This window comes from Eptesicus fuscus, chromosome 10 (assembly GCF_027574615.1).
Source record: "Eptesicus fuscus isolate TK198812 chromosome 10, DD_ASM_mEF_20220401, whole genome shotgun sequence".
Classification (NCBI taxonomy): domain Eukaryota; kingdom Metazoa; phylum Chordata; class Mammalia; order Chiroptera; family Vespertilionidae; genus Eptesicus; species Eptesicus fuscus.
Window position 1 is genome coordinate 93,268,771 of NC_072482.1, and position 27,469 is coordinate 93,296,239.

Below are 27,469 nucleotides of genomic sequence, written 5' to 3' on the forward strand. Positions count from 1 at the left end.
CATAAAGTGTTAAGATTTGGAGGACAAATTGTGGAAAACTACTCAGTCTGTGGCAGCCCAATACCAGCCTCGTAAGGAGGTTCCTCCGCTCATTAGCCTGCCTCCTGCCCTCCGGAGGCGTGCCTCTTGCTTTGGTCTCCCTGCCCCAAGAAAGGGGCTGGTTTCAGATTCCACTCGGGAAGCTCCCAGGAGGTTGTGAAGCAACAGCTAGAAATCTTTCCTTCGCTGAGATGTAGTGAAAAATGAAAGATGGGTGAAGAGTTTTTTGCTGCTCCATGTACCCTGATCAACTTCACAATCCTTTCTGTTTAGTCTGGGATTTCCAACAGGTTACAGATGGATCCCAGAATTATTAATAATGCAGCACTTTTAACAGGGTAACGTGGTCCAGAGAAAAATGTAATGCTATACACTTGACATTTCACTTAAAAAATTTCCTTAGGACTAAAAGATTTCATTATAACAGATTAATTTCAAATATACTTTATTAAACCTGATTGCTAATTAAAGCCTAAGCAATGATAAAGAAACTGGACAATTAATATTCAACCAGAGATTATTTTTCCAGAAACATTGACATATCCTTTTTCTTTAAAATTTTTAAATCTCCAGTAAAAAATAATTGCAATTAGATTATTCTGTTTTCTGTAAGAGCTCGTCGAGGACAGAAAAGCGTTGGGTGTGTATATAAGAATTTGCCAGTTTCATCAGCAAGGCAGTACTAAATAATTAATATTGAGACTTAACACTCAGATAATTTCCTGGCTAAAAATACTTGTTAAGATGGGTAATAACTGGGCAATTTTTACATTGACAACTGAGACAAAACTACAAACTGTCAGTTAATGTTTAGGAACCCGGAACCAATTTCTCAAAAAGTACTATGTTTAATTCCCATGATGTCCTTGCCCTTATTTGAGCACAGCTGTACCTTTTCAAGTTATCGTAATCTGCCGCTGGCTTCTTGCTCAACGTGAGCATTTACAGGATGCAGGTGAGCTGTCAGGTACATAAGGAGCACGGGCGGATCAGACTGGCTCCGAGGGGCAGCGCCCAGCTGCCCAGGCTCAGGGCCTCCCAGCCGTCACTGCGGGGTCTGCGGCAGGAGTGAGTGTCCAGGTCCCAACAGCCAGGACTGACAGGAAAGACTGTTGAAACTCATCCAATTAGGGACATCGCGGTACTGCTGCTGTTAGGATCTGTTGTCAGCGTTTTCCATCTCAGGCTGTTATAAACTCTTTTTCAGGTACAGAACTTGCCTTCAACTGTTATAGTCATACACTGAAGTACTTCCCCGGGATCTCCCCCATATAGAGAAGTTATCCATATCATCATTGTAAACGGTCTTCCTAACTTTGGGAAAAATTTATCCTCCCCCTCCCCCCAACACGATACACATGAGCACGCACGCGTCACGTGAAGTTTACAGCAAAGCACAGGACAGTGTGAACACGCCGACCGTGTCCACCCGCGGGGTCGGACCACGCTGGCGCGTCTTCCCGAGGAGAAATCAATGAGTCCCTTGGCTGCCCGGCGTCTCCGAAGCCACTCCCTGTAACAGCCGTTTGGAATTCACCCGCCATGCTCATCTCATTTGGATTTCAATGCTTCCTCCCACTCCACAGCAGGTTGGGAGTTCTTGGGAATTGATGGAAATATCGATTGCATTTTGCTTCGAAAGTCTTTCATCTAAAAGAAAGAAGTTCATCATCAAATGTTAAAAGAAGGGAAAAAGCCACAATCAGAGAGGACGCAGCTGTCGGGGGAGGGAACTTCACTGCTCGAGGCACAGAGCCGATGAAGACCAATGAAAGGTAAGAAGCCATCCAGCTCCTCGGAAGACAATGAGGTACACCTGTTTTCTCCTAAGTATAAACCTTTTGGGCCTTTAATAACATAAAACTCCACTCTGACTCTGGACAGCACCAGGCTCGCCACTGTCCACCTGCCTGACAGGGACTCCCCAGGAGGAAGGGGTGTATTGCTGGCTTTCACCAGGAAAGAGCAGCCGAGAGCCAGAGTCCACCTGAATCCATAAAAACACTCAGGTCAGTCCCAGTTAGAAGAATTTTAGAGCCAGAGAGGAGTGGAGAGAAGAAACTTGGTAGGGAGTTAATAAGAGAATGGATCAGTGAATGGCAGGTAAACTGGATGTTTGTATGTGCCAGTGTTGGAAAATCTAGGCGGGGGTTTACCAGGGGAGGTTGATTTGGAACCTGGGAGCGGGAGCAGGGAAGTGAAAGATCTTAATTCCAGGGTCAACCTGGGGCACCTGGCTCCACCTACATGGTCCACCACCCTCAGGGCGGGGGGTGCGGGGGAGGGGCGGGAGACACTCATTTATGGGAGCTGGATAAGTTTTACATTACAGAGTACTAGCTACATGCCCTTTGGTTCATTCCTTTGTGTCTGCTTGGTCCCGCTATGGGGATATTTCATCGGCCACACCCCCTACAGCCCAAGGCTGCAGATCTCCCCATGGCGTGTGTGAGGTGCCCGGGCCTCAGCAACCTGCACTCATTTCGTTGTTATCTTGAGAGGCAGCTAACTTCTTTGTATGGTGATGCTTATTTATTCCATTGGAACCTGAATCCTCACTTTGCTTCCGAATTCAGGGGGTGTATCTTGTGTGGGACCTTCAATGCCTGGGCACGCTGTTAGCCCCAAAGGCTCTGACAGGCCTCTCTGTGCAAACCCAAGCCCAACGCCTGGGAAAGCTGCTTATGCTGAGCAGTCGTCTCCAGGTGTGTGGAATGGAGGTAACTGCCTGCTTCCAGGGTTGTTAGGAGTGAGTGAGAGAATACATGTAAAGCTCAGCACCGGACACTTGGTAAGTGCTCAATATAATTAGCTACTGCCGTTACAGCGTCATCAAAATACATGTGCTATGTTCCAAGAACAAAGCTCATATGGATATAAACATTATGGTGTGTTTATTAAAAGTATTTTATAGTTATATGTCATTTTGGTTTAAGTATTGACACTAGAAGATACATAAGGCTATCCATTATAGTAGTCCATGGCAACCGTGTCAGTGTCGGGTCCGAGACACAATCTTGAAGACATCCATGTCCATGGGATGCCACACCCCTCTTCCGTGCAGCTCTCTCCTTCGTGCTGTGATGAACCCTCATGAGAGGCTCTTATGAGGGGCAGGACTGCATCCCTGCGGAGGGCCTGAAAGTGTAGGGTGTTTTTGGTTGTCACATCACAGGGGATCGCTACTTTCATCTTGGAGGGCATGGGTGCTTCATGTCCAGATGGCCCACAAAAAGACCTGCTTTGTCCAAAACACCACATGCCCCCACTGAGGAGATGGCATCGGCCGCTCTCAGTTGGAAGACAGCAGCTCTCTGGTTTGCAATGTGCTGCCTGGTTCTTTTCCTTCCCTTTTCTGGTTGCACATTTGTTACAACCAGGCCTGATGAGAGGGTTTTCAAATGGAGTGTCAGGTAGCCAGCACATGAACAGAATCATCTACCGCTCCACCGTCTCAGTGATCTGGGGCATGGCCAGTTGCTGAGGAGGAGGATGCTGGGAAATGCATCCGGGTCTGGGTTAAGAGAGTAAGGGGTGGCTGCCCTACCTCAGCATGGTTCTGTTCCCATTTTCTCCTCGTGGCCCGACTTTTTTTCTTTCCTCTCATTTCTCAAGTATTGCATTATTCATGTGTACCCAGGGTCCTAAGTGAGTAACTGAACCACTAGAAGGAACCATATCTCAAAAATAGCCCACTAGGGATAGGCTTTGGAGCGAGGTAAAGGGAGGAGGCAAGTGGGATAAGAACACCATTCAGCCCTCTCCTTTGATTTTGCAGCGGCGGAAATGGAAACCCAGAGTCCACATTTCATTACAAACAGGGCCGCAAGTTGCTTTAAACAATGGGGCTCCATAGAAGGTTTTAAGGCTTATATTAGTTATATTGCATGCACAGTAAATGGAAACCTTCAGTTTTTCCACCTAGATCCATTTCTGATACGCAGTTCCGAGGAGGTGTAGGCCTTACCAGTGATACTCTTATCACAGCCCAACAGAACACTCTGCTGCTTTAAAGTGTGCTTGAAACCATTTAGGCTTGGGTACATTTTGACAAACTTGGTTATTAATGTACTGAATTCCATGATCACAATCACAGCCATTGCCATAGAACCATCCCTACTCTATACCCCAAAAGCTTGGTGAGGATGGGGCATGCTGGGAACTAGTGTCTCCATCCAGCAACTCAGTTTTATTCCAAACTCTGGGATCTGCTCCCTGAGCAGGGAGAATTTTCCGTGGCTCTGGCTCAGAGGGCTCCCTTCTGAGCACGGCTGCCGCGCACTGCACAGTCCAGGTGCTCGCCACAGACGATGGCCCTCCCTAAGCACTGAGCCTGCTGCTCCGAGAACTGCCCTCTGAGGTCCCAGTGTTTGTGCTGGGCTCTAACATTATCAGAAAGCACAATGTCCGAGGCAGCAGTTCTCCAATGGAGTGTCATGACAACTGGTAATTTGTCACTAATCTGGACGTTCTGAAGACTGGATACAATAGACTTCAGACATTAGAACAGATTCAAGACTACATCCCTAATAATGTCACTCTCACTCACATTTCAGTAGCTTCCAGAAGGGCCAGGAGTGGACATGGGCTGTGCTGTATATTTACCATGCATGTCCTGGTGGGGAAAACCAATGTGAAAACTTTCTAAAATGTGGTATGCTGCCCTCGCTGGTTTGGCTCAGTGGATAGAGCGTCGGCCTGCAGACTGAAGGGTCCCGGGTTCAATTCCGGTCAAGGGCACATGCCCTGGGTTGCGGGCTCGATCCCCAGTAGAGGGTGTGCAGGAGGCAGCCCTCTCATCATTGATGTTTCTATCTCTCTCTCTTCCTCTCATTTCCTCTCTAAAATCAATAAAAATATTTTTAAAAAATAAAATTAAAAAAAAATAAAATGTGGTATGCTGAGAAATTACTTAAAAGCTTCAGGATACAAATAAGCCAGTCAGAGAAAGAGAAATACCATATGATATCACTTATATGTGGAATCTGATGAACAAATTAACTGATGAACAAGAGAGAAACAGAGCCATAGATACATGCAACAGTCTGACAGAGGTCAGAGGGAAGAGGGAGGGGGAACTGGATAAAAGGAGCTAAAGAAAGGAGCCAAGGAACATATATGCACAGCCCATGGACACAGACAACAGAGTGGTGACGGCCAGGGGAAGGTGGCGGGGGCTGGGTGGAGGTGGGCGAAGTCGGGGAAATGGCGGACATCTGTAATAGCGTCAACAATAAAAAGAAAGCTTCAGGATATGTCCCTGATTTAATTAATTTCATAAAATCCTTACATTATTGATTCTAATAAATAGTTACTGGGATTAAAAACTCCAAGTTGTAAAGTGCCTTTGCCATTGACCAGCTTGTTTGCAGGTCGGCCTCAGTGCTGGGGTTAGAATGACGAAAGCTTTATAGGATCAAAGCCTTTGGACATGTCAATAATTACAGCACCAATGGTGATTTTGAAGACCTTGGAAATCCAGCCTCTTCATAAACTAAAACAGAATAAGACTATAAATGTTACCTTAACAAGAATAATAATGTCTGCCATCTGGGATCACCTACGAGGCAGGCACTGTACCAAGAATCAGGTGATTATGTAGCCTTCACAATTCTATGGGGCCGCAATGAGGACTGTCAGTTTACACGGAGAAACCAGGGACGAGAGGTCAACCCATTCATGGTGACATGGTTTATAAGTACAACTGCCTGACTGACGTCCAGAGCTCTTTCTTGACAGTCACTCTGGTTCTGTGACCTGGGAAGACACAGTACCTCTATAGCCTCTACTATGAACTTCACTAAAAATGACTATACATAGATGCCTCTTGCACTGGTGACCATTTTATATAGGATGGCATGCAGATTATTACCCACGTTCACCAAGAGCCTGTACTCATTTACTCATGGATACAGAGGGGTTAGATTTCTCTACCTTTTTTGAAGTTAGGTAGCCATGTGACCAGCTCTGGCAGATGAAATGCAATGGAAATGTGTGTCACTTGTGGGATGAAGCATTTAACTACAGGTGTTTGATTCTCCAGACCTCTCTTCCCTTTCTGTAGCAAGCATGCAGGCCTGTGTTGCCAGATTGGTGCCTGGAAGTCAAGGCAACCTGAGATACTAAGCCAGCTTATGAAGGACAGCTTCCCTGGAGTCGTGTAAACCCACAGTGGATTTTACATGAGACAGAAATAAACTTTTAAGCTGCACACTTGGAGACTGTTTTTTAGTGCAGCATAACCCAACATATCTTGACATTAATGATGAAAAGAATTATAAAATAGACACGAGACATGCTCTGATGCTGTTCAATAGGACATTAACTTTAGCTGAAACAAGGCCTGGACAAGGAGGGAAGGAACTGTGTAGTTGAGCTTAAAGAACTCTTATAACTATCTGAAACAAATGAACCCGCACTCTGCCCACCTTCAAGATGCTCAGTACATCAATCAGTCCCATTATATGAAACTAGAGGCCCGGTGCATGAATTCATGCACCAGTGGGGTCACTCAGCCTGGCCTGCGGGATTGGGCCGAAACCAGCTCTCCAACATCCCCCAAGGGGTCCCAGATTGTGAGAGGGCCAGGCCAAGGGACCCCACCAGTGCATGATCGGGGCCGGGGAGGGATGCGGGAGGTTGGCCAGCCAGGGAGGGATCATGGGAGGGGATCTAGGGCATGTCTGGCCTGTCTCCCTCAGTCCCAATTGGCCGGACCCCAGCAGCAAGCTAACCTACAGGTCAGAGCGTCTGCCCCTGGTGGTCAGTGCACGTCATAGCGAGCAGTTGATCAGCCTTACCATATCATTAGCATATTATGCATTGATTGGTTGAACAGCCGACTGGCCGACTGGACACTTAGCATATTAGGCTTTTATTATATAGGATGGCTTCCTAGGGAATCAGAACACTTCTAGATGTTGTCAATGAAATAGTAAGGGAACTCGGATGGTAGAGTCATCTTGGGGGGCAGATCACTGTCCTATATCTACATGATTAAATTCAACTAAGGAGAACTGGTTTAGTTTAGAGAGCAGATGCTGGTACTCTTCACTTTTGCTTAGGCCTGCTGATATCCACATGGGTCCTAAGATATACCATATTATTTATTTAATATCCAATTGTATTAGGAAAGCTAACATGAATACAAAAAATTCTCAACTTCCTATTTTCTAAGTTATAGTACTATCATTTAGGTAAAGGTCAGACAAGCCCTTTTACTTTCTCCTAAATGCTCACTGTATCACATGTATAAAGTCTAAAATCTGTAGTCAAGTCCATTGATTTAGGAATAAAAATGAAAAGTGTAACTTTTTGAGAAATACAACCCCTGAAGTACTCACTGAAATGGCCAATTTTTATGACAGTGATTGACAACAGGGCACAATTCAAAAGCAAAAGCCTTCCGGTAATGTAAGGAAACTGAGCAACAGGGACGACCCTGGAGAGTGTTAGGGCCAGGGCCACACTGCCGCTAAGACTCAGCCCAATAAGAACAATTTATAACATGCTCCTTGATTAAGGTGCTAACAGGTCAGGTTCTCAGAGGTAATTCTGAAATGATTTGTCAAGCTTTATTTTTAGTAGCTGCAAAATTTTAGAATGTTTCTCTGCCAAATAAATGACAGTAATTGTACCACCTCTGACTGTCAATCCTCTTCCTAAAAGCTTTATATTTTACTGCATTAAACACTTCATAACAGCTACCAACCTGATCACTATTATTGTCATAGTTTAACCTCATGATCCTACTTCACTGGCATGAGAGTGCACAGCACTCGCACCACACACACACACACACACACACACACACACACACACACGCAGGACTATTTCATGATGTCCTTTTAAAGGCCCTGCGGATAGGGTGTCATAGGAGAATGAAGGCAGCAGATGGCTCCATTACAAAAAGTACTTCTGTACATTTATTTTTTCACTGTAGAGAGTTATAACTTAAAAAAATAATTAATACATAAGCTAGTCAGAATGAAAAAATTAACATGTACTTAATGAAAATAATAAATTTGTACAACACAATAAACACACCCCACATTCTTTTGGACCAAATGGCAACTACATATAAATTTAAGTAAGTATAGGTATATTAGTGGTAGAAAAAAACACATCTTTGATGCAGTCACTTAGGAACTGCTAAAAACACAAAACCTGGATGTTGAATAACAGAGCTGGGGGGCTAAATAGGGAAATCAGTCGCATTACCCCTTTCCTCTTTCCAACTTTTAGCAATCTAAGTTTATTAAAACATTTGACATATACAATCCATAATAACGGTCTCTTCTTCAGAAACTTCCGAGTGGTAGTTTTCACACCTTTAAACCTTGAGGGTCTTCTGAATCTCCCAAAGTGTTTCTGCACTCTTCTTCAGACGAGCCTCTTCCTCGGGGGTCAGCTTGACCTTTATAAGGTCCGTAATCCCATTCTCTCCCAGGATGCAAGGAACACTGAGGGATACTTCTTCATTTATGCCATAGAGACCCTTAATTATGGTGGAAACGGGATGCACTCTTCTAAGGTTCTTCAAAATACTTTCCGCTAAATCAGCTACGGAAAGGCCAATGGCCCAATTAGTATAACCTTTCATTTTAATAATCTGATAGGCGCTGGCAATCACATCTTTGTGGACATTTTTCCAGTGCTCGGGGTCTTTATCAGTTCCTATGTCTGCGTTCAGATCCTTCAGAAGGACACCCGCGATGTTCACGCCGCTCCACACCGGGACACTCGAGTCCCCGTGCTCTCCCAGGACCCACCCATGGCAGCTCTCAGGGTGGATACCGAGCTTCTGGCCGATCAAGAAACGAAAACGGGCAGTGTCCAAGTTACAGCCACTCCCAATAACACGGTTCTGGGGAATTCCGCTCAACTTCCAGGTTACATACGTTAAGATATCCACCGGATTGGAAACAACAATCAGCTTGCAATTAGGACTGTACGTCATGATGTCAGAAATCATTAATTTGAAGATGGCCACATTTCGCTGGACTAGGTTAAGGCGCGTCTCTCCCTTTTCCTGGCGCGCACCTGCTGTGATGATCACAAGGTTGGAGTTGGCAGTGACCTGGTAATCTTTGCTGGAAACAATAGTTGGCATTTTCACGAAAGGACTGCCATGTTGGAGATCCATCACCTCGCCCTTCAGTCTGCCTTCGGCGACATCCACCAAGGCAAGCTCATCGCTCAGGCCTCTCAGCAGGATGCTGATGGCACAGGCCATGCCAACCGACCCCGCTCCTACAATGGAGATTTTATTACGAGGAACGGTCTCCTTTGAAGTTAAGTTCTTTATCAGCTCACCCTTGACAGTCGCCATCCTCGACACGGGGGTAACAGCGCAAGGACCCCTGAGGGGGATGCCAGCAGGCTGGCGGGGACCCGGCGCCCCCAGACTCAGGAAACTCGCTCTCGCAGCGCCCACTCTCCGGCTGGCCCAGCAGACTCCCCTAGCCCAGCCCATGGCCGTTCACTCAAAGGGGAGGGGAGAGAAGATGCAGGAAGGCGGCAGGCAAGGTGAGGCCTGAAGGAAGGGCTTGTGATCCCTGGCCACCGCCTCAGCCTGCTACTGCGTCTGCGCCAGGCTGGGGGCCGTTAGACACCCCCTCGGCGTGCTACTGCGTCTGCGCGAGGCTGGGGGCCGTTAGACACCCCCTCGGCGTGCTACTGCGTCTGCGCCAGGCTGGGGGCCGTTAGACACCCCCTCGGCGTGCTACTGCGTCTGCGCCAGGCTGGGGGCCGTTAGACACCCCCTCGGCGTGCTACTGCGTCTGCGCCAGGCTGGGGGCCGTTAGACACCCCCTCGGCGTGCTACTGCGTCTGCGCGAGGCTGGGGGCCGTTAGACACCCCCTCGGTGTGCTACTGCGTCTGCGCCAGGCTGGGGGCCGTTGGACACCCCCTTGGCCTGCTACTGCGTCTGCGCCAGGCTGGGGGCCGTTAGACACCCCTCGGCGTGCTACTGCGTCTGCGCGAGGCTGGGGGCCGTTAGACAATCCCTCGGCGTGGTACTGCGTCTGCGCGAGGCTGTGGGCAGTTAGACACCCCCTCGGCGTGCTACTGCGTCTGCGCCAGGCTGGGGGCCGTTAGACACCCCCTCGGCGTGGTACTGCGTCTGCGCGAGGCTGGGGGCCGTTAGACACCCCCTCGGCGTGGTACTGCGTCTGCGCGAGGCTGTGGATGGTTGACGCCTCCTCAAGCTCGCTACTGCGGCCCCAGCTTGTAAGACCTCACGATGGTTTCTACAAAATACTTCTTGAATTCAAGTTTACAAACACCAGTTCTCTTCAGTATTTAATGTGTCTAATTGGCCAACTCAGGTTTTGTATTTTCAGTATGCATGCCAAGTAAAAATGCTTCCCTTAAGTACAGATGAAAACAAGGTGACATTTTCTGAACTGTGAAGGGCCGGAGGAGGAAGGGCCTGTGCAATGTCTCCCAGGGTCCCCTGCACCATTCCTTGCATCCGCAGAAGTGGGGATCCTGTTCCAGTCACATCCCGTTTGAGAACCTTCTGGGAAGGATTCCATTGTCTTTATGCCAGTCACGACCGTGATCCACAACGTGGGGAAGTCACAGGACAACCAGGGTAAGGGGCCCACATGAGCTGGTCCAGAACTCACAGGGAGAGGCTGTTGCTGCTTTTTCGTGCCAAAGGGAAGTTTGTGATGGAGAGTCCTGATTAAAAACTATTTCTCAAGTACAAAAGTATAGCCTCTACTAGAATGAAAATATACCATAAATGTCCTTAAAGTGGCAAATTTTAACCCATGCACAAAGATCATTGATTAAGGGAATGGGGGGGGATGAGGACAAATATGTGACACCTTAATCAATAAAGAAATTTTTTAAAAAAAAGATCATTGATTAAAGCAGGAAAATAAAATATGGTTGACCCTTGAACAACGGTTTGAACTGTGCCCACTATAAGGGTTTTCCTCAGTTGACCCCCCCAGTTCACACCTGCATTGTTCAAGGGTCACCTATATCGGCTAGTACAACAGGGCTCAGTGTGTCTTACCCTCCACTGCATTTCTCCGGTTATTCTCATGAACTTCCTTTTAAGTTTCTCAGGACATAAAAACTTTACATCTGATGAAATATAAATCCTAATAAACCCAATAAACTACAAAAGTCCAAATAAAAATAATGGTACTTCCTCCCCACTTATTAACAGAATTATGACCACGTAAAGTTCTCCTTTCCTAATGGGGCTCTTGGTACACGCAGCTAGCTCCCTCTCCGTCAGCAAACAAAAAGATTTGTTTTAGAATACCAAACCTTGGCAAAATGAGTATTTTATATCAGGATGTGAAAAGCTATTCTCATTCTTCCTGCCACTGAAATGTAGTCCAAGAAGAGAGGAAAAATAAGCAAAGAAGTTCGTGAGGGGAGGGAACAGTGTGGCAATTAGCAGAGTTCCTGCAAACCTATTTTAGTGTGACCTCCTGGCACCTGAGCAGGGACCAGAGAGCCTACTTAAAGGGTACAGTCACAATAAGCTCTGTGACACAAAAAATGGTAAGAGCACCACATATATGATTTCTCTCCACACTGGTGGTTAGATTTATAGCAACCATTTGTCAAAAACTAGAAAATTTTTAACTGATCTTGACTTAATGGTGGCCAGTATTTTAGAGTGATCCTTTTAAAAGACCAACTTTTTGATAGCTATCGTTTCTTTTATTCCAGTTATAACTTGAAATGTTTTAACCTAATGCCTGTTCCCACCTTCTTCCTATAATGACGCCTTTGACCAGTCAAGTCATTTTCTAAGATAAGTGTTCTTGAGGATGAAATTCAAGGACATAAAGACTCTTAGCTAAATGGCTTCTTTCTAGAGTAATTTTCTTTGTCGAATGTGAACCTCTTTGGAAATACAATCTCGATGAGAGCTGCCTCTTCAGTTTTCCCCCTTAAGCATAACTAAATCAATTTTGAGAAAAAAATAACGCTCTCCAAGATAAAATACCTCAAACAAAGCAGTTTTTTATGTACAATAAGTCTTGAGATAAGAAGGAAAGAACTAAGGAAGATGCAGAAATGTACATGACCTCCACAGCAAATTTAGGTCTACTCAAAGCCAAATTTAGGTCTACTCAAAGCCAAATATAACCAGGCAAGCTCCCTACCCTAATGACCTTCTGTCTTAGGTGGCTCATTATTCCTTTTGAATGGAAAACCTAACTCAAATGATCTATTCAAAATGCAGTACAATATTACAGCTGATGGAAGGACTATGTCACAGTACTTTTGGTTACACCACTTAGGAGGAATGAAGCAGGAAATAAAGATGACTACCAAGTCTCTGGACCAAGAATGACCACAACTAAGTCATTCTATCCCTTCCACCCTGACACTCACCCCCATCTCCCCTGCTCTTTTTCTATCGAGGAGTCCCGTTCAAATACAGATACTCCTTGACTTACAATGGGGTTATGTCCTGATAAATCTATTATATGTTGAAAATATAAGTGGATAACAGCCCACCAAAAACATGCTGGAACACATACATCAGTTCCCGCTGGGCAAAGTCATCTCACTGCCACTGTTCAGCATCACAAGAGAGTATTGTACTGTATAGCCCTAGCCCGGGAAAAGGATCAAAATTCAAAATTTGAAGCACAGTTTCTACTGAATGCATTGTCACTTTAGCACCAACACTATCCTAAGTTGCAGACTGTCTATACTCCAACTTCTCCTAACTTTTCTACAATGCCCAAGCAGAATTGACTTTTTAAAATCCTGTACCAAATAAATAAATAAATAAATAAATAAAATCCTGTACCACCAAAGCAGTTTGTACCTCTCTCCATGATAGGATTTATCACACACAATTAAGTGTAATCCAAAAGTGATCACCTTTTATGTACCAGCATATCCCTGGCCTCTAGAACAGAGCTTGGTCCATGCATAGGAGCTCAGTAACAATGTGGTAGGAAAGAATAAGTGAATAACTATAAAACTGAGTAACATGAGGCTAGAGACTAAAAGGTGAGAGAGAGATGGAAAGGCATTGAAGAAAGGAGTAGATTAAACATGCAGGTGTCTGTTTGGGGTTTCTTAGCAAGGTTGATGCATAAATTTCAAATGAAGCTATTGATGTGCTAAAGATTTCTTAACTATTCTCAAAGCCAACACCTACCTTTACCAAGTTTGAACATACAAAAAAATTAAGAGAAAAGAATGTCTACAGTGCTAGGAACAAGTAAATGCAATGGCAGAGAGAATATTTTTAACCTTTATAGTTACTTAAAATGTTTTGTTCTTTGGAAAGCTTTAAAAAACAATCTATGCACAAAACTATCGATTTGCCAAAAAAAAAAAAAGTAATGAGAGCAGTGTTAATTAATATTACAAGCTAATCTAAAATAGCCTATAAACTCACCAGCATGTAAGTAGGACATTATATAAACAACTAGAGGCCCAGTTCATGAAATTCGTGCATGGGGGGAGGGGTGTGTTCCTCAGCCCAGCCTGCACCCTCTCCAATCTGGGATCCCTTGAGGGATGTCCGACTGCCCATTTAGGCCCGATCCAGGTAGCTCAGGCCTAAATGGGCAGTTGGACGTCCCTCTCACAATCCAGGACTGCTGGCTGCCAACTGCAAGCCTGCCTGCCTTCCTGATCGCCCCCAACCGCTTCTGCCTGCCAGCCTGATCACCCCTAACCACTCCCCTGCCAGCCTGACTGATGCCTAACTGCTCCCCTGCCAGCCTGTTTACCCCTAACTGCCCTCCCCTGCAGGCCTGGTCACCCCTAACTGCCCTCCCCTACAGGCCTGGTCACCCCTAATTACGCTCCCCTGCAGGCCTGGTCCCTCCCAACTGCCCTCCCCTGCTGGCCTGATCACTCACAACTGCCCTCCCTTGCAGACCTGATCCCTCCCAACTGCCCTCCCCCACTGGCCATCTTGTGTCCACATGGGGGCAGCCATCTTGTGTGTTGGAGTGACGGTTAATTTGCATATTACTCTTTTATTAGATAGGATTACTGTAAAATTCTTTGTGATTTGAAAGTCATGAAATGTAAATTGTAGTTTTCAAACAAATTAGTGAGCTGTAATTCTACTGCTCATAGATACTATGTAATCCTTGTGTAGGGATCTTTACAAACCCCAGCACCTGAAAGTATGTTCCTTGGCAGCAGTACTGAGAATGCTGGGAAGGACAAAAGCAGGGCCATAAAGCTTTGTCTCCTGAACAGAATAAAAGTAAACTGTCAGATATAAAAGCACCACTGGGATCGATGTCCTGTTTATGGTATTCAAATAGTATAACATGAATAGGCAAGCTCCAATAATTTCCCAAATCTCATTTTTGTTCTTTAAAGGTATCATCTTACACATAATTTTTGGTGCAGTGCAAAAGAGCCCCTTGTATTAATCATAAAAAAGGGGGAAAAGGGAAGTATTTTAATGTGGCACAAAACATGAAAAATTAAAATTCATTAGTATGTGTGTAAACATCCCAAATCATATCTAAAAATTGAGAAACTTTACCTATAGGGTTTAACTGCATAGGTATTTTATTACCCGGTTTATTTTCTGCCAGTGGGTTAAGTAATAGAAGTAGTACTGTAGTCCTGGGTAACAACAGCTTTATTCATCTAAAACAAGTGACATGAAGACTATCTTTGTTACTTTCAATTTGAGGTAGAAACTGAAGTTACCTTTATGAACTCCGAAATGCCCAACCAGATTAACTCCATGTTGTAAAGGTTAAACATTAACCGACCCTGAGACTTGTAGGCAAAGAAGAGAGTCGGCAGCGGGGGCGGAAGGAGTGCTCTGGTGGGAAGAACATGGCCTTCGGCATGGCTGGGACTGAGTGTGACAGGCTCACGAGACTCAGCCAGGCTCCCAACGAACTGCTGACATCGGGACAGCTCATTCACGTGGACCTGTCCTGGAGGATGTTTAGCCTCTATCCACTAGATGCCAGTAGCATCCATGCAGTTCTGACAGCCAAAAACATGTCCAGGCAGTGCCTAACGTCTCTCTCTCGGAGGCCGGGGGAGGCAGCCACGTGGACATTTGACCCGCGGGGACATGAAGAACAGCCGTGAGTGGTGCAGATGCAGGGAGGAGTGCGGGGAAAGGGAAGTGCAGGACATCCCGCAGCATGCGGAGAGGCATGCAGAGAGGCAAGGCAGAGGCAGGAGCACAGAGATTGGGGGTGATAACCATGGGGCAGGAAGCTGCTCCCAACATGACTGTGGGTAGAGGAGTAGCAAGGCGTGGTGACCAGTCAGACAGGACTGAGAAAGAGTGTGGTCACGAGTAGAATCTGCTGCTCTCTCTAGGCAGCCTGTGGATGATGCCGCTGTGCACTGAGTGTGACCCAGGAGCAGGCTGGGAGGAAATGACAGTTCGGTGGGAACACACGTGATGCTGGGAGGACACCCAAGCACCAGTGTCCAGTTAAGCAGGCCCCCGAGCCAGAGCTCAGGAGTCTGGGCAGGAGAGTGGCAGCTGTCTGCACGTGGACGAAACCACCAGAGTATACGGGACTGATAAAGAAGAAAATAGAAGAGTAAGGCAGGATTCCCAGCATAGTGGGCGCAGAGGAAAGCGGCAGCACTTCAGAAGTAAATGCGATACTGGGAAGTGAAAAACAGGAGCCAAACAGGATCATGAAAACTTACCAGAAGATAAAGAACTATAAACACTCAGAATCTGTTAGCACAAGAAGCAAACAATAACTGATATAACTGAGTCATCATGACACATGTTCAGCACAATTTACACTGTGGAAAGATATATAGCACATTTAAAAAATTTCTTCTTCAGTTTAGAAATATTTCAGCCAGGAAAATTCAATCTGAGAGAACACTTCCATTTTCTGATCTGGGGTAAATGAATAAAAATATGGAAGTATATCAACATACATGATATTTTTTCATAGTTTTAGATATTGGAAAGTGACTAACCAATAACAGGTACCTCTTAAACAAAGCTAAAGGGGAAAGCAGAGGCTGCTGGGCATTCAGGATGCTTTAGTTAGAGAAACGTATCCCATTGTGTATGCTCAGTGTGAGCAATAAGGACAAAGGAAGAGAAAACCCCAGTGAAAAGGAGGCTGGCCTTCCTCAGGTGGACTAGGCTGGGAACATTCTTGAAGTGATTAAGCCTGATTGTGTCAGGCCTTGGAACGGGAAGGCTTTCATAGCAGAGCTTCTCTCTCTTAGTAATTGTTGCACATTCTCACTCTATCAAATGCCTGGGGCCCTATTTTACTTATAAAAGGAAACGGGTGGGTTTTTAAAGAGCTAGCTTGGCAACAGGCCAAAACAGCTGGTGTCTCCCCCGCCCCCCAGAAAAAAATGTGCATTGGTCATTATCTCCCTTTTTAAACGGAGCAAAAGTCCCTGTGATGCGGTCTCTGTGTCACCAGATTGCTCCTGGGAGTGCTCTCACCACCGGGCCGCCAAGCCCATTAGAGCGGCAGGGGAACAGGAAGCAGGGTCGCCGAGATGTTCTTGTCACCTCGGCCCTGAAGTTAACTGATGCGCAGTGCCACTTCCCATTAATGGAAAACGACTGCAGGGAAATACTCCTCAGTGCTGAAGCTGTTTGAAGGCCCGAGAGCTTGACAGCTGAACTATCACTGCAAGATCATGATGACTGTGTTCTGGGCCTGCCAGTAAGTACCATTAGGAGGAGGAAGCAAGGCTGGGTCTGCTGACGTCTGGTAATCGGAATAAGAAATTGAAGCTTGCTTCCTGGGGGCAGGAGCTGCTCAGATCTTTGGAAGCACTGAAATGAGATTAGGCAGGGACGCGGAGGGAAATGTTCCGGCTGCTTCTCAGATTCTGCAGATGACTCGGGAGTGGCTGCCACTAAACAATTTGCAGGAGACTCAGATCAGCTTTTGGTCTTTGACCTAAACTGATGAAAAGTATATATAGCATGAAGTCCATTTCCTTTTCAGATATCTTAGAAGCTAAACACTTTTAAGCTTCTCCATAGTTTCATTTTACATGTGGGGTTCTAGTATTCATTCTACAATGCTGCTTCATTTGAAATAATGTAAGAATAAATGTATTTAACAGGAGATACAGCAGAATGTTGGGAAAACTGAAATGAGCAAAGTCACAAGAAAGAGATTTGACTATAATTAGCAAAATCCTCACGTTAGTCATAAAGTAATTAGTAAGTGAGCCTAAATATTAACATAAAAAGTATGCCTAGGAGCAGCTACTAAGAGTGCTGGAGAAAATAAATTTTATTAGCAAGCATCTACTACTGTCCTAGAGGAAAGGTCTTGTGTTACTTGTCTTAAAGGATCTTTCTTAGAATAGGAAAGTTAAATGACAATTTTTTAGAGAAATATTTAAACTATATGTTTTACTTTTTGTTTTTTAAAGAACAAGAGGCCTGGGCTTTTGAGAAAGAAGCAATCTTATCTTGGCAGATGAGGGGGCAAGTCTGGGGCTGGAGAGTGGGCAAGGGCCCCAGTCACAGACCATGTCCATGAAAGCCTTTACAGCGGCAGAGCCTTCGGAGGGATGCAGTCAAGCAAGAAAGATGGTATCAGATTGGCAAACATTTCAGAGTCATAGACGCCACGAGTGGCAACCGTGCCAGGAAACTTGTATGCACTGTCGATATCTTCTAAATTGTATCAAAAACATTCTTAACATGCACTTTGATTCAACAATAGCAACTTCTGTCTTTAGGACAAATTTCTTGACCAAGAAAAATACAAAAGAGATATATGCCTATAGAGGTTCAGTATGGTGTTTAATTGTGAAAAATTACAATCTAACTACGTTGGCAACAGACTGATTAAGTAAATTGTAATACATAATATGGTACCATGTAGCCATTAAAAGTGATGGAGATTTATATACTCGACTGTGCAGAGAGTTCCTATGACGATTCAGTGAAAAAAGGTTCCTGAGCAGTACAGTAAAGCAACACTTACATACGATTATGTGAATGTGCCTTATAGAAGAAGGTCCGAAATAATGTTTCTACCATAACAGATGATTACAACTCAGTGAGATTTCTGGTTATTGTTTCCTTTCCTGTACTTTTCTACATTAATTCTTTTTTTTTTTAATATTGAATACATATTTTTACCAAAAAAAATCCATTTTTATTTTAAGAAAGATAGGTCCAAATATATTTTTCTTTAAAAATAAATACATATACATGTATATATACATATATATGTAAAAAATATAAATAAAGACAAATACCTCTTATCCCATGGTAGAAGGGTAAACAAACCAAGAAGCTCCTTTTGTTTATAAGTTAATTTTCAAATTTAAATCTCTGGACAATTTAAAATATTTCCCAATAACTAAGAACATTTTCATTCATAGTTTTATTACTATTTTGAGGGCAACAACTATAAATTATCTGTAAATTCTAACTACACTGATTATCATGAATATGTTATACAGAAACAACAGTAAACATCAGCAATGGGCGATTCTGACTAGTACTTTGAGGCTATAACCTCACTTCAAACAAATTTAAAACATGGGTCCATGGAAGTCATAAAGCTTCCAATCGTATCAATCGGGAGTTGTTTATATACCTATTGTCCTTCCTTCTAAGGCGACAAAAAAAAAGATAAGACAGTCTAACTATAAGTATGCTCAACTTCTTCAGAAATCCTTTCAAGTATTAATACCTACTATAATAAAAGGTAAAACAGCTAACAAATCTTTGTTCTTGAGTAAGAAGCAAGTTAACCGTAGGTGGCATGGTTTTTTCTTTTGATAACTGGGGAATTACCAGTTGTTATCACTAAGGGTCCTATTGTCTAGCTAAAGAGCACTGATCTCAACTATTCTCTAAGCTCAATATGTCTGTCCTGGTAAAACAATCTATCACAGTGCCTCAACATGCCAGTCTCCTAGGACTATGAACCCATAATCAGTGTTCATTCTTTTCACAATTAAGTTACTATGATAAAATCAATACTGCCTCAATCATAATCCTATATAATAAAAGCCTAATATGCTAAGTGTCTGGTCATCCATTCAACCAATCAAAGCATAATATGTTAATGATATGCTAAGGCTGCTCAACTACTCACTATGACATGCACTGACCACCAGAGGGCAGACAGTCCACCAGTCACCTCGGCCCTGAATTTAACTGTTGGAGAGTCGCTATGATGTGCACTGACCACCAGAGGGCAGACGCTCCGACTGGTAGGTTAGCTTGCTGTTGGGGTCCGGCCGATTGGGACTGAGCAAGATGGACCCGACACACCCTGGAGCCCTCCCATGGTCCCTCCCCGGCTGGCCAACCTCCCATGTCCCTCCCCGGCCCCCATCATGCACCAGTGGGGTCCCTCTGCCTGGCCTGTGCCCTCTCGCAATCTGGGATGGGGGATGTTGGAGAGCCGGTTTCAGCCTGATCCCACAGGCCAGGCCGAGGAACCCCACTGGTGTACGAATTTGTGCACCAGGCCTCTAGTCAGATGATAAAATACTATAATTCAAAGTAACTGCTGAACCCATACTGAGCAGTCTGGCTGTACCATGGCCCATGGCTGGTCAGTGGGGTGGAGAGAGGATCCCATCTTAAGTCTGGGTGCACTTATCTGCTTTGGTCTGCTGACAAAGTAGCTTCCACTAGCTCTCCTTTTTTGGAACCTCTGATAAAATGATAGATCACTGTGTAAAATACAAATTTATGTTAATATTTGGTATATTATACATATTCTATATGAAGTGATGAATAAACAAAAAAGTAAATCCGAAAGATTTCTAAGATGCTGAAGGGCTTCACTTTGAGCATTGTCATGTTCCCTTGCAGGCCAGCAGATGTAGCTGTGACTTAAAATAGGGAATGTAAGCTGCTCTGGGTCAGCCATTAGATGGCACCCCTTTTATAAAAATTGGGTTTATAGTGGAGATTTAATACAGCTGAAGGCAGCTACCAACAAGTGTTTGACACTGGAATTGACTCAGATCTAGAGCAATCATCTCAGTTACTTACTGAGTGCATAGCCTGTTTTCCGTAGTCATAGAAAGATGGTATTTCCCAATAAGAGACAGTAAATAGTGAGAAAAGTTCATCAACGGACGTTTTTGTGAGCAGCCTCACAGTTCTCATCAAAACTCTCTAAATGCAGACCTGAAATGCACCCCGATGCTCTCCACAAGCCTCAGAGCAGAGCCATCTGATAAGAATTTGTGTAGAAAGTTCTAAAGCCTAAGTTGTCCATAGTCAGTCTAGTGGGGAGCCCTGTCTTAGCAGATCCTGGCTCAGGGCAGGCCCACAAAGGTCTTCCGGATGAACTAATCAATATACACTAGTGCTTTCAAAAGGTGTATCCTTGACAAAGTACCAGTGGTTCAGTTTTCTGTGAGACTTTTCAGTAGTGAAAATCAAACGGATATGCCCAGTGACCAGCATGGAGGGAGGGTGTGTCCTCGCAGTCTCTTTTTAGTTAAAGACATTAAGATGCAATATAACAGGATTCAAATATCCTTAGATTCAATAGTGCCAATCAGAAATGAGTATTTCTCCCCAAAATATTTAATTTAGGCAATGATCCTCTTATCAGTCCCATACGACAAAGAAGTTCACATTCTAGACACTAAAATAACACAGTTTGCCCATAAAGCCCAAGTTCTCAAGCACATAATCTAATTTAAATAACCTAATTTTGTTGGTCTATGAAAATTTGCCAGCACAGTTACCTTAAAAATAAAGGTTAGTCAAACAAGGAGAAAAGCAACATCTCTTTGTCTACTGGTATATTTTGAGTGAAAAATACAATAATGCCCATGTTTAGTTATTATTAAGCCAAATGTGGAAAACTCAATAATGCCAGTACTATTACTATTTCTATCTATTACTCCAGCAATTCTCCCCGCCCGTCCCCCTCTAACTGAATCACTCCCATCAGCGTGCAGACATGCTGTTAATTCTCCCAACTTAAAAAAACAACCCCAACTCTCCCTTCTAACTATGACCCCACTTTCTTTCTCTTTACAGCAAAACTCAAGACTTGCTCATATGTTCTGCCTCCAATCTCTCTCCTCCATGCTCTTTTGGATCCACCCCACTCAGGCTTTACCCATCAATGACTGCCATATGCTAACTGAGTGAACTACCATGTGACTTACCCCCAGCATATACTCCCTTGAAAGGTTTTCTTCACCTGGCATCCAAGCCACCATTCTCCTGGTTTTCCTACAGCTTCACTAGGGAAATCTCATTTGCTCCTTTCCTCATTCCCCAACCTCTAAACCTTGGGCCTGCCTAAGAGTTCCTTCCAGGGACCTCTCCACATTCACTGCCGTAGTGAGGTCATCTGGTCTTGTAGCTTTAAATACCATCCATTTAAGATTCTTATTTGAGATTGATGAGTCTCACATTTCTATCTTCACCTTGCACCTCTCCCCTGAATTCTAGCCTTTTTATCTAACTGCTTACTTGACTTTCTACTTGGCTATCACATCTCACATTGACAAGTCCCAGACAGTGGACAAACTACAAATTTGAGAATCAGGAAGATTTAGACCACAGGAAGTAGAAAAAACATTCCAGACACCAGTTAAGGACTGTGGTTACTTACACTGTGAACTCCTAAAGCTTTCCAGACCGCGAAGCTGATCACACCAACCCCGCACCACGCACACAGTGAGCCCCAGCCCAGGGCTCGCAAGGCCAGGGAAGACCCGCTCTCCGGCAGCGCTGCAGTGGCCATGCTTCCCTGCAATGAGGACAGGAAGGCTGGGGTAAAAATCAACAGTTCAAAAAGAATAAATATTTGGGGAGTGTTCGAAATTTATGTAAAAAAAAAAAGCAAACACACACAAAAATACCCCAAATTTTTAAAATTTATATAAAACTATAACTTACATTCCGAAGTCCACGAGAATGAACATTTCCCCAAGTTATGAACCACCTGTTTATGCCTTTTAAATTGTATATTCATGTTATTTGCCCACAAAGCTTTCTTATTTGTATATTCTCTTTATATATTAATGTTCTTCAGCACTTATACCCATCATGTGTGCTATTCTATTTTCCCAGTTTGGTTTACTTTTCATTCCTTGTATTTTGCTTTTTAGTTTTTGTTTTTGGTCAAAGATGCATTCTGATGCTTTGAAGCTTACTAAAACTTCCCCTATCCTAATGTTACAGTCATTTCTCTTTTCTGTTAGCTTTATTTTTAAATTGTCTCTTCTTTTCACCACTTTTAAGTTCATCTGGTATTTATCTTAGTTTTGATGGGAGCTGATGACTCAAGGGAGTTTACTTCCCCAAACCTTAGCAACTGCCCCACTCTGTTGATTAATCCTTCTCCTCCCAACTTACTTGAGAATCTTTTATAGAGAGAGGTTTATTTCTAAGCTATTTTTGTACCACTAATTTATCATCTATTTTTATGCCAGAATCACACAGATTTAATTATAGAACAAAAAACATTAATATCCAGAAAGTACATCATACTCGTTACTTTTTTCAAAAATTCCATTGCTACTTTTGCCTGTTAATTCTTCCAGAAAAATCCTAGAACATTCTGTCAAGATTTCTTTATCCTATCCCCAAACAAGTGGAGAAAATGCCCATTCATTGGCATTTTCATTAGCTATATTTCAAGCTAATTAGCTAATCTGATAAACAATAGCAAATTTGTAACATCGTATCTTCCACCTGGAAATGTATTTCCATTAATTTGTCTTTTTCTTTTTCTTTTTAAAAATGATTTTCTTGATATTGCTCAACACCATTTCTTAATACAGGTTTTTCTACACATGTATTTTGTGATTGTTGAGTGTTATTGATAGCACACAGGAATTATGCTTATGCTAGGCATGTGTACCTGGCACGTACTCTATAGATACTCAGTATTTGCTAACTTACACTTTTTGTGGATATGCCTTAGACCCAACAAAATTTTCAAATTTTCTTTAGCCATTCTCTATGATAAAAACAATCTGCTCTAATCTCCCTCCTTTCTCATGTTACTGTAATCTCAGCATGGTTCCCTAGAGCCCACATAAATGCACAGGTTCTAACTGGCCTGAATTTTTATCTGGAAGCAGTGCCACTAACCAAATATTATTAAACTGGAGTCTGTTTAAGTGCTTTAGCCTAAATTTTAGTTCAGAAACTTAAAGTTCCTTATTTCCCTGGGAAAGAAATTATATATGTATTATATACACTGAGTGGCCAGATTATTATGACCACCTGACGTCTGTAGGCAGCGTATGCGATATGGAAGCCGAAGGCCTGTTCGAACACCTTTGCTGTCTGCAGTTACCAAGATAAAACATCTCCAATTCGCACAGGAACACAAGGATTGGACAGTCGGGCATTGGAAAAAAATCATGTGGTCCGATGAATCACGTTTCCAGTTGCATCATGCAGATGGCAGAGTGAGAATTTCGCGGAAACAGCATGAAATCATGCACCCCACATGCATGAGTACAATCCTTCAAGCTGATGGGGGCAGTGTTATGGTTTGGGGCATGTTTTCCTGGCATGATTTAGGCCCTTTAACTCGTGTGGAACAACGTATGAATAGCACAACATACCTAAGTATCGTTGCTGATCAAGTTCATCCTATCATGTTGATGGCGTATCCCAGTGGTTCTCAACCTTTCTAATGCCGCGACCCTTTAATACAGTTCCTCATGTTGTGCTGACCCCCAACCATAAAATTATTTTCACTGCTACTTCATAACTGTAATTTTGCTACTGTTAATAAATCATATTAACAGTAGCAAATATCTGTGTTTTCCAATGGTCTTAGGCTCTACAGGTCACGACCCACAGGTTGAGAACCGCTAGCAGGGTCGACTAAGACCATTGGAAAACACAGATATTTACATTACAATTCATAACAGTAGCAAAATTATAGTTATGAAGTAGCAACGAAAATAATTTCATGGTTGGGGGTCACCACAACATGAGGAACTGAATTAAAGGGTCGCAGCATTAGAAAGGTTGAGAACCACTGGTGTATCTCAATGGAGATGGCTTCTTCCAACAAGACAATGCGCCATGCCACGGTGCTCGTATTGTGCAGGAGTGGTTTCAAGAACATGAGGGAGACTTTACCTTGGTTAGGTGGCCCCCACAATCACCAGATCTCAATCCAATTGAGCATTTGTGGGACGAAGTTAAAAGAGCCATCAGGCAGCTGGTTCCACAACCATCAAATCTCACAGAACTGGACAGTGCTATTCACCAGGCATGGTGTCAGATTCCTCACATCACCTTTCAACATCTCGTGGAGTCAATGCCAAGAAGAATCGCCGCAGTATGGAAGGCAAAAGGTGGCCCAACGAAGTACTGATGGGGTGGTCATAATAATCTGGCCACTCAGTGTATATACATATATTTTTAAAAGTCAACCTAAACCCACATTTGCTTTAGTAAATTAAGTATAAAAGGTAACTGCATATAAAAAGAACCCTTAGTGGCATAGTAATATTCCCAATAAAATCTTAATTTTGTCAAACTTTTAGATTTAAAAAATAGTACATGCCATATCAGCCTCAGAAATGGATTGTGAGATAAATTATTCTTAGAAATCAATCCAAACTCCACTATGAAAGCACCACTATCACTTAGATTTTACTAATTTCTGCCACAAGATATATTTCCACTCTGAAAATATTCTGTAATATAGACAGAAATGACCATGAGCTTCATAGAAGTAATTTGGGAAGTTCCATATAAGCTCTGAGTATTCAGAAGGGGATCAAGATGCACTTTAAATGTGGTCCTTGCATTACAGTATCCATAAGACGGAAGTATGGTTATTAGGTTATTACAGATGCACAGAAGTGGAAAGGGGTTCAGCTGGTTTATGATTTTTTACATAACACTGTTCTTCTAAAGCAAACAACAAGTTGTGAATATTTGTTTAATCTCTCCCCCCCTTTCTTTCTCTCTCTCTCTCTCTCTCTCTCTCTCTCCAGAGCTAGCTTCCTGAAGGGCAGATGTTTTCTTCATTTTTGTCTCTTTTTAGCTAGGTCACACTGTGCCTGCCACATGAAAGGGCCCAAGTTGCATGTGTTGAAGCAATAAGTACTAGATAAATAAACCAGGGGAGGGCAGAGACAGAGCAGCACATAAGAACAACTACAAGCAAATGTGAAGAGAATCTCTCATCAACTAGGTAAATGAGCTGTACATGACCACAACAGTGACTGTTCAATCTTGCTCTTGGAGTAGGATTTTCTTCCTTAAGCACATTATAGTCATTCAACCAAAACTTCCTGAACACCTACTGTGTGCCAGGTACTTTTCTAGAGAGGAGGACTGCAGCAATGCACAAGCAGGTATGATCTCTCAGTTCAAGGAGCTGACATGTTTTCCATCAATGCTAAGATGCACTTCATTTCAATGTTTTAACATCTCTGAGATAGAAATGCCTCTTGCAATCAGTATTATGTCAAGAGTTTAATTGACATCACTTTTTCTTTCTTAGTGATGCATAAAACATTGGGGCCTCTCACAATGGATAGTGAATTACCTAGATTTAGGTCTAAAGTCATGTTGTGAATAGAAAAGGTATTGGATGAGTTTTCAAAATCTTGTTCTGCTAAAAAGTGAAGGAAGCACATATTTAAGTACTCCTTTTCAATGAAAATAAAGACTGTTAATTTGTGCACTTCTTGAAGCTATGAGGTGTACACAGGTTTACTTCTAAAAGCATTATGCAAGGTCACTGACATTTTCTTTATTTTTCCCATGCAAAAGAGCTGCCGTTTACTTGTGAACAATAACAATGCTATGAGTGGATTTCAGTGTCACAAACCTTATTGAACCATTCCGGGCTTCTCTTTTTAGCCAATGATAATGTTGTAACGAATCCAGCTAGCATTCCCGCAGCGGCAACAGTACCTAGGAAAAGCCCACCTGCCAAGAGTTTGGGGGTAGGGCGTGGAGGATGGGGAGAGATTAAAGAAAGGATGAAAGAAACCAGAAGTCAAAAAGATGGACACAGATAAGTTTCAGGTACTAATGAAATTACATTCAAAATCACTTTTGAAATTCCAGAAACAATGGTTGAGCAGCTCTGGCCAAAGGTAAATGGCAGGGGCTGTGAAACCTGCCTGACCTCATGACCTCTGAGGCCATTCTGACATATCACTTCCAAGTGCAGAGAATGGGCGCAGGGACCCTTTTCGGGGACAAACCGATCTTGAGAACCGCATGCTAAGTGACATAAGTCAGGCAGAAAAGTCAAGGACCTTATGATTTCATTCATATGTGGGACATAAAACGGAATGCACAAATGAACAAACAAGACAGACAAACAAAAACTCATAGACACCGACAACAGAATGGTGGTTACCAAGAGAAGCAGGGAGGAGGAGCACATAATGCAATATACAGATCATGTATTATTAGAAATGTATACTGAAAATATATAATTTTATTGTCCAATATCACCCCAATAATTGTAATGAAAAGGAAAAATTGTGAGTTCTACAGAATTAAAAAAGAAGAAGGAGAGCACAGAGAAACTGCAGAGGCATGGGGGATGCAGCACAAGGAACAGCTCCTGTCACCTCCCCACCTCCCCGGGGTCACCCGACCCCATAAACTCAGGGACAAACCCAGGCGGAGGTCCCCCAGGGCGGGTGGCAGTGGGCGTGCCCGCTGCAGCGCTGGGGTGAGCTCGCCCGACGCCCGCAGCTCACCACACCACACCTTTAACCAGGAAAAGCCGGTCGTCGGCGAGTCCCGGAGCCTCCAGCCGGGAGGACCGCTGCTCGGTCTCGGGGCCCGTAGGATCCATGTTTGTAATGAAGCCTCCACGCCTGGTCCGGCGACAAATGGGCCCGGGTGGAAGCGATAGCAGGCGGGGGAGAAAGGTTCCGCTCCACCTCCCTGTACAGCCTGAATATCGGTCCCCAAACCCTCCTCCCCCGCCCGCCGCCCGAGGGAAGCTGTGGGGCGGCCGCGGGGTCCCAGCCCGGCCCCGGGGCGGTGTCCGCGGAGGCCGGCTCCCGGGGAGGACGGCGAGCCTACCCCGCGGCGGCGACGCTGCACTTGAACACTGTGTACGTGGAACTAGAACCAGCCCTGGCTCCAGGGGGCAGCGGGGGCCGGCTCCCACCCCCGTACCGGGGTCTGGCCCGCGCTGCCCTCGCAGATCCTAAGAAGCAGGCCTCAGCCTGCTCTGTGTCGTTTCCCGGGGACATTCCCTGACAGTCGTCACTTTAGGTGTAAGTGAGAGTCATCCTACCAGCCCTGGGTGCTGCCTGTCCGTCCCTGAGGCTTAGAGGGGTGGTCCTCCGGGGGAGTGGGTGGTTACCGGAGCTGAGCGGCCGCAGGGAGTGGAGGGCCTGCCGCGCCGGGCTGGCTTGAGCGGTCCAGCCCAGAATGCTGGCGGCCGGCAGGCTGGCCTGCTCTTCAGTCTGGGAGCTGAGTCGCTGACGGTGGTGGAGTCTGTCAATGGCCATTGGAAGGAGGAG

At 44.2% G+C, this 27,469-nt stretch overlaps 2 protein-coding genes across 3 annotated transcripts; both read right to left on the reverse strand.

The window, feature by feature from the left end:
* Positions 1-467: 467 nt before the first annotated feature.
* TMEM242 (transmembrane protein 242) lies at positions 468-27,469 on the reverse strand. Of its 2 annotated transcripts, XM_054721753.1 has the most exons (5): positions 27,310-27,469; positions 26,703-26,812; positions 25,804-25,904; positions 21,601-21,738; positions 468-1,689 (listed from the first exon to the last, which is right to left on the reverse strand). In XM_054721753.1, the coding sequence occupies exons 2-5, from the start codon at positions 26,788-26,790 to the stop codon at positions 1,591-1,593; spliced, it is 426 nt and encodes a 141-aa protein (XP_054577728.1). In that variant the 5' UTR covers positions 26,791-26,812; positions 27,310-27,469; the 3' UTR covers positions 468-1,590. The 2 variants fall into 2 exon arrangements, with proteins under 2 accessions (XP_054577728.1, XP_008152894.2); XM_008154672.3 differs by lacking the exon at positions 27,310-27,469 and having other exon boundaries at positions 26,703-26,948.
* On the reverse strand, positions 7,938-9,669 carry LOC103297940 (L-lactate dehydrogenase A-like 6A). Its single transcript, XM_028129872.2, has one exon. It carries the CDS (start codon positions 9,512-9,514, stop codon positions 8,372-8,374), a length of 1,143 nt encoding a protein of 380 aa, XP_027985673.2. The 5' UTR covers positions 9,515-9,669; the 3' UTR covers positions 7,938-8,371.

Excerpts from the sequence above, each read along its gene's own strand:
- TMEM242 (XM_054721753.1), bottom strand. The coding sequence starts at position 26,790 with ATGGATCCTACGGGCCCCGAGACCGAGCAGCGGTCCTCCCGGCTGGAG. Across the intron at positions 21,739-25,803 it reads GCCCGGAATGGTTCAATAAG|GGAAGCATGGCCACTGCAGC; the intron begins GTTTGTGACACT and ends TCCTCATTGCAG. Across the intron at positions 1,690-21,600 it reads AAGCTTTAGGAGTTCACAGT|ATGAAAGACTTTCGAAGCAA; the intron begins GTAAGTAACCAC and ends TCTTTCTTTTAG.
- LOC103297940 (XM_028129872.2), bottom strand. The coding sequence starts at position 9,514 with ATGGGCTGGGCTAGGGGAGTCTGCTGGGCCAGCCGGAGAGTGGGCGCT.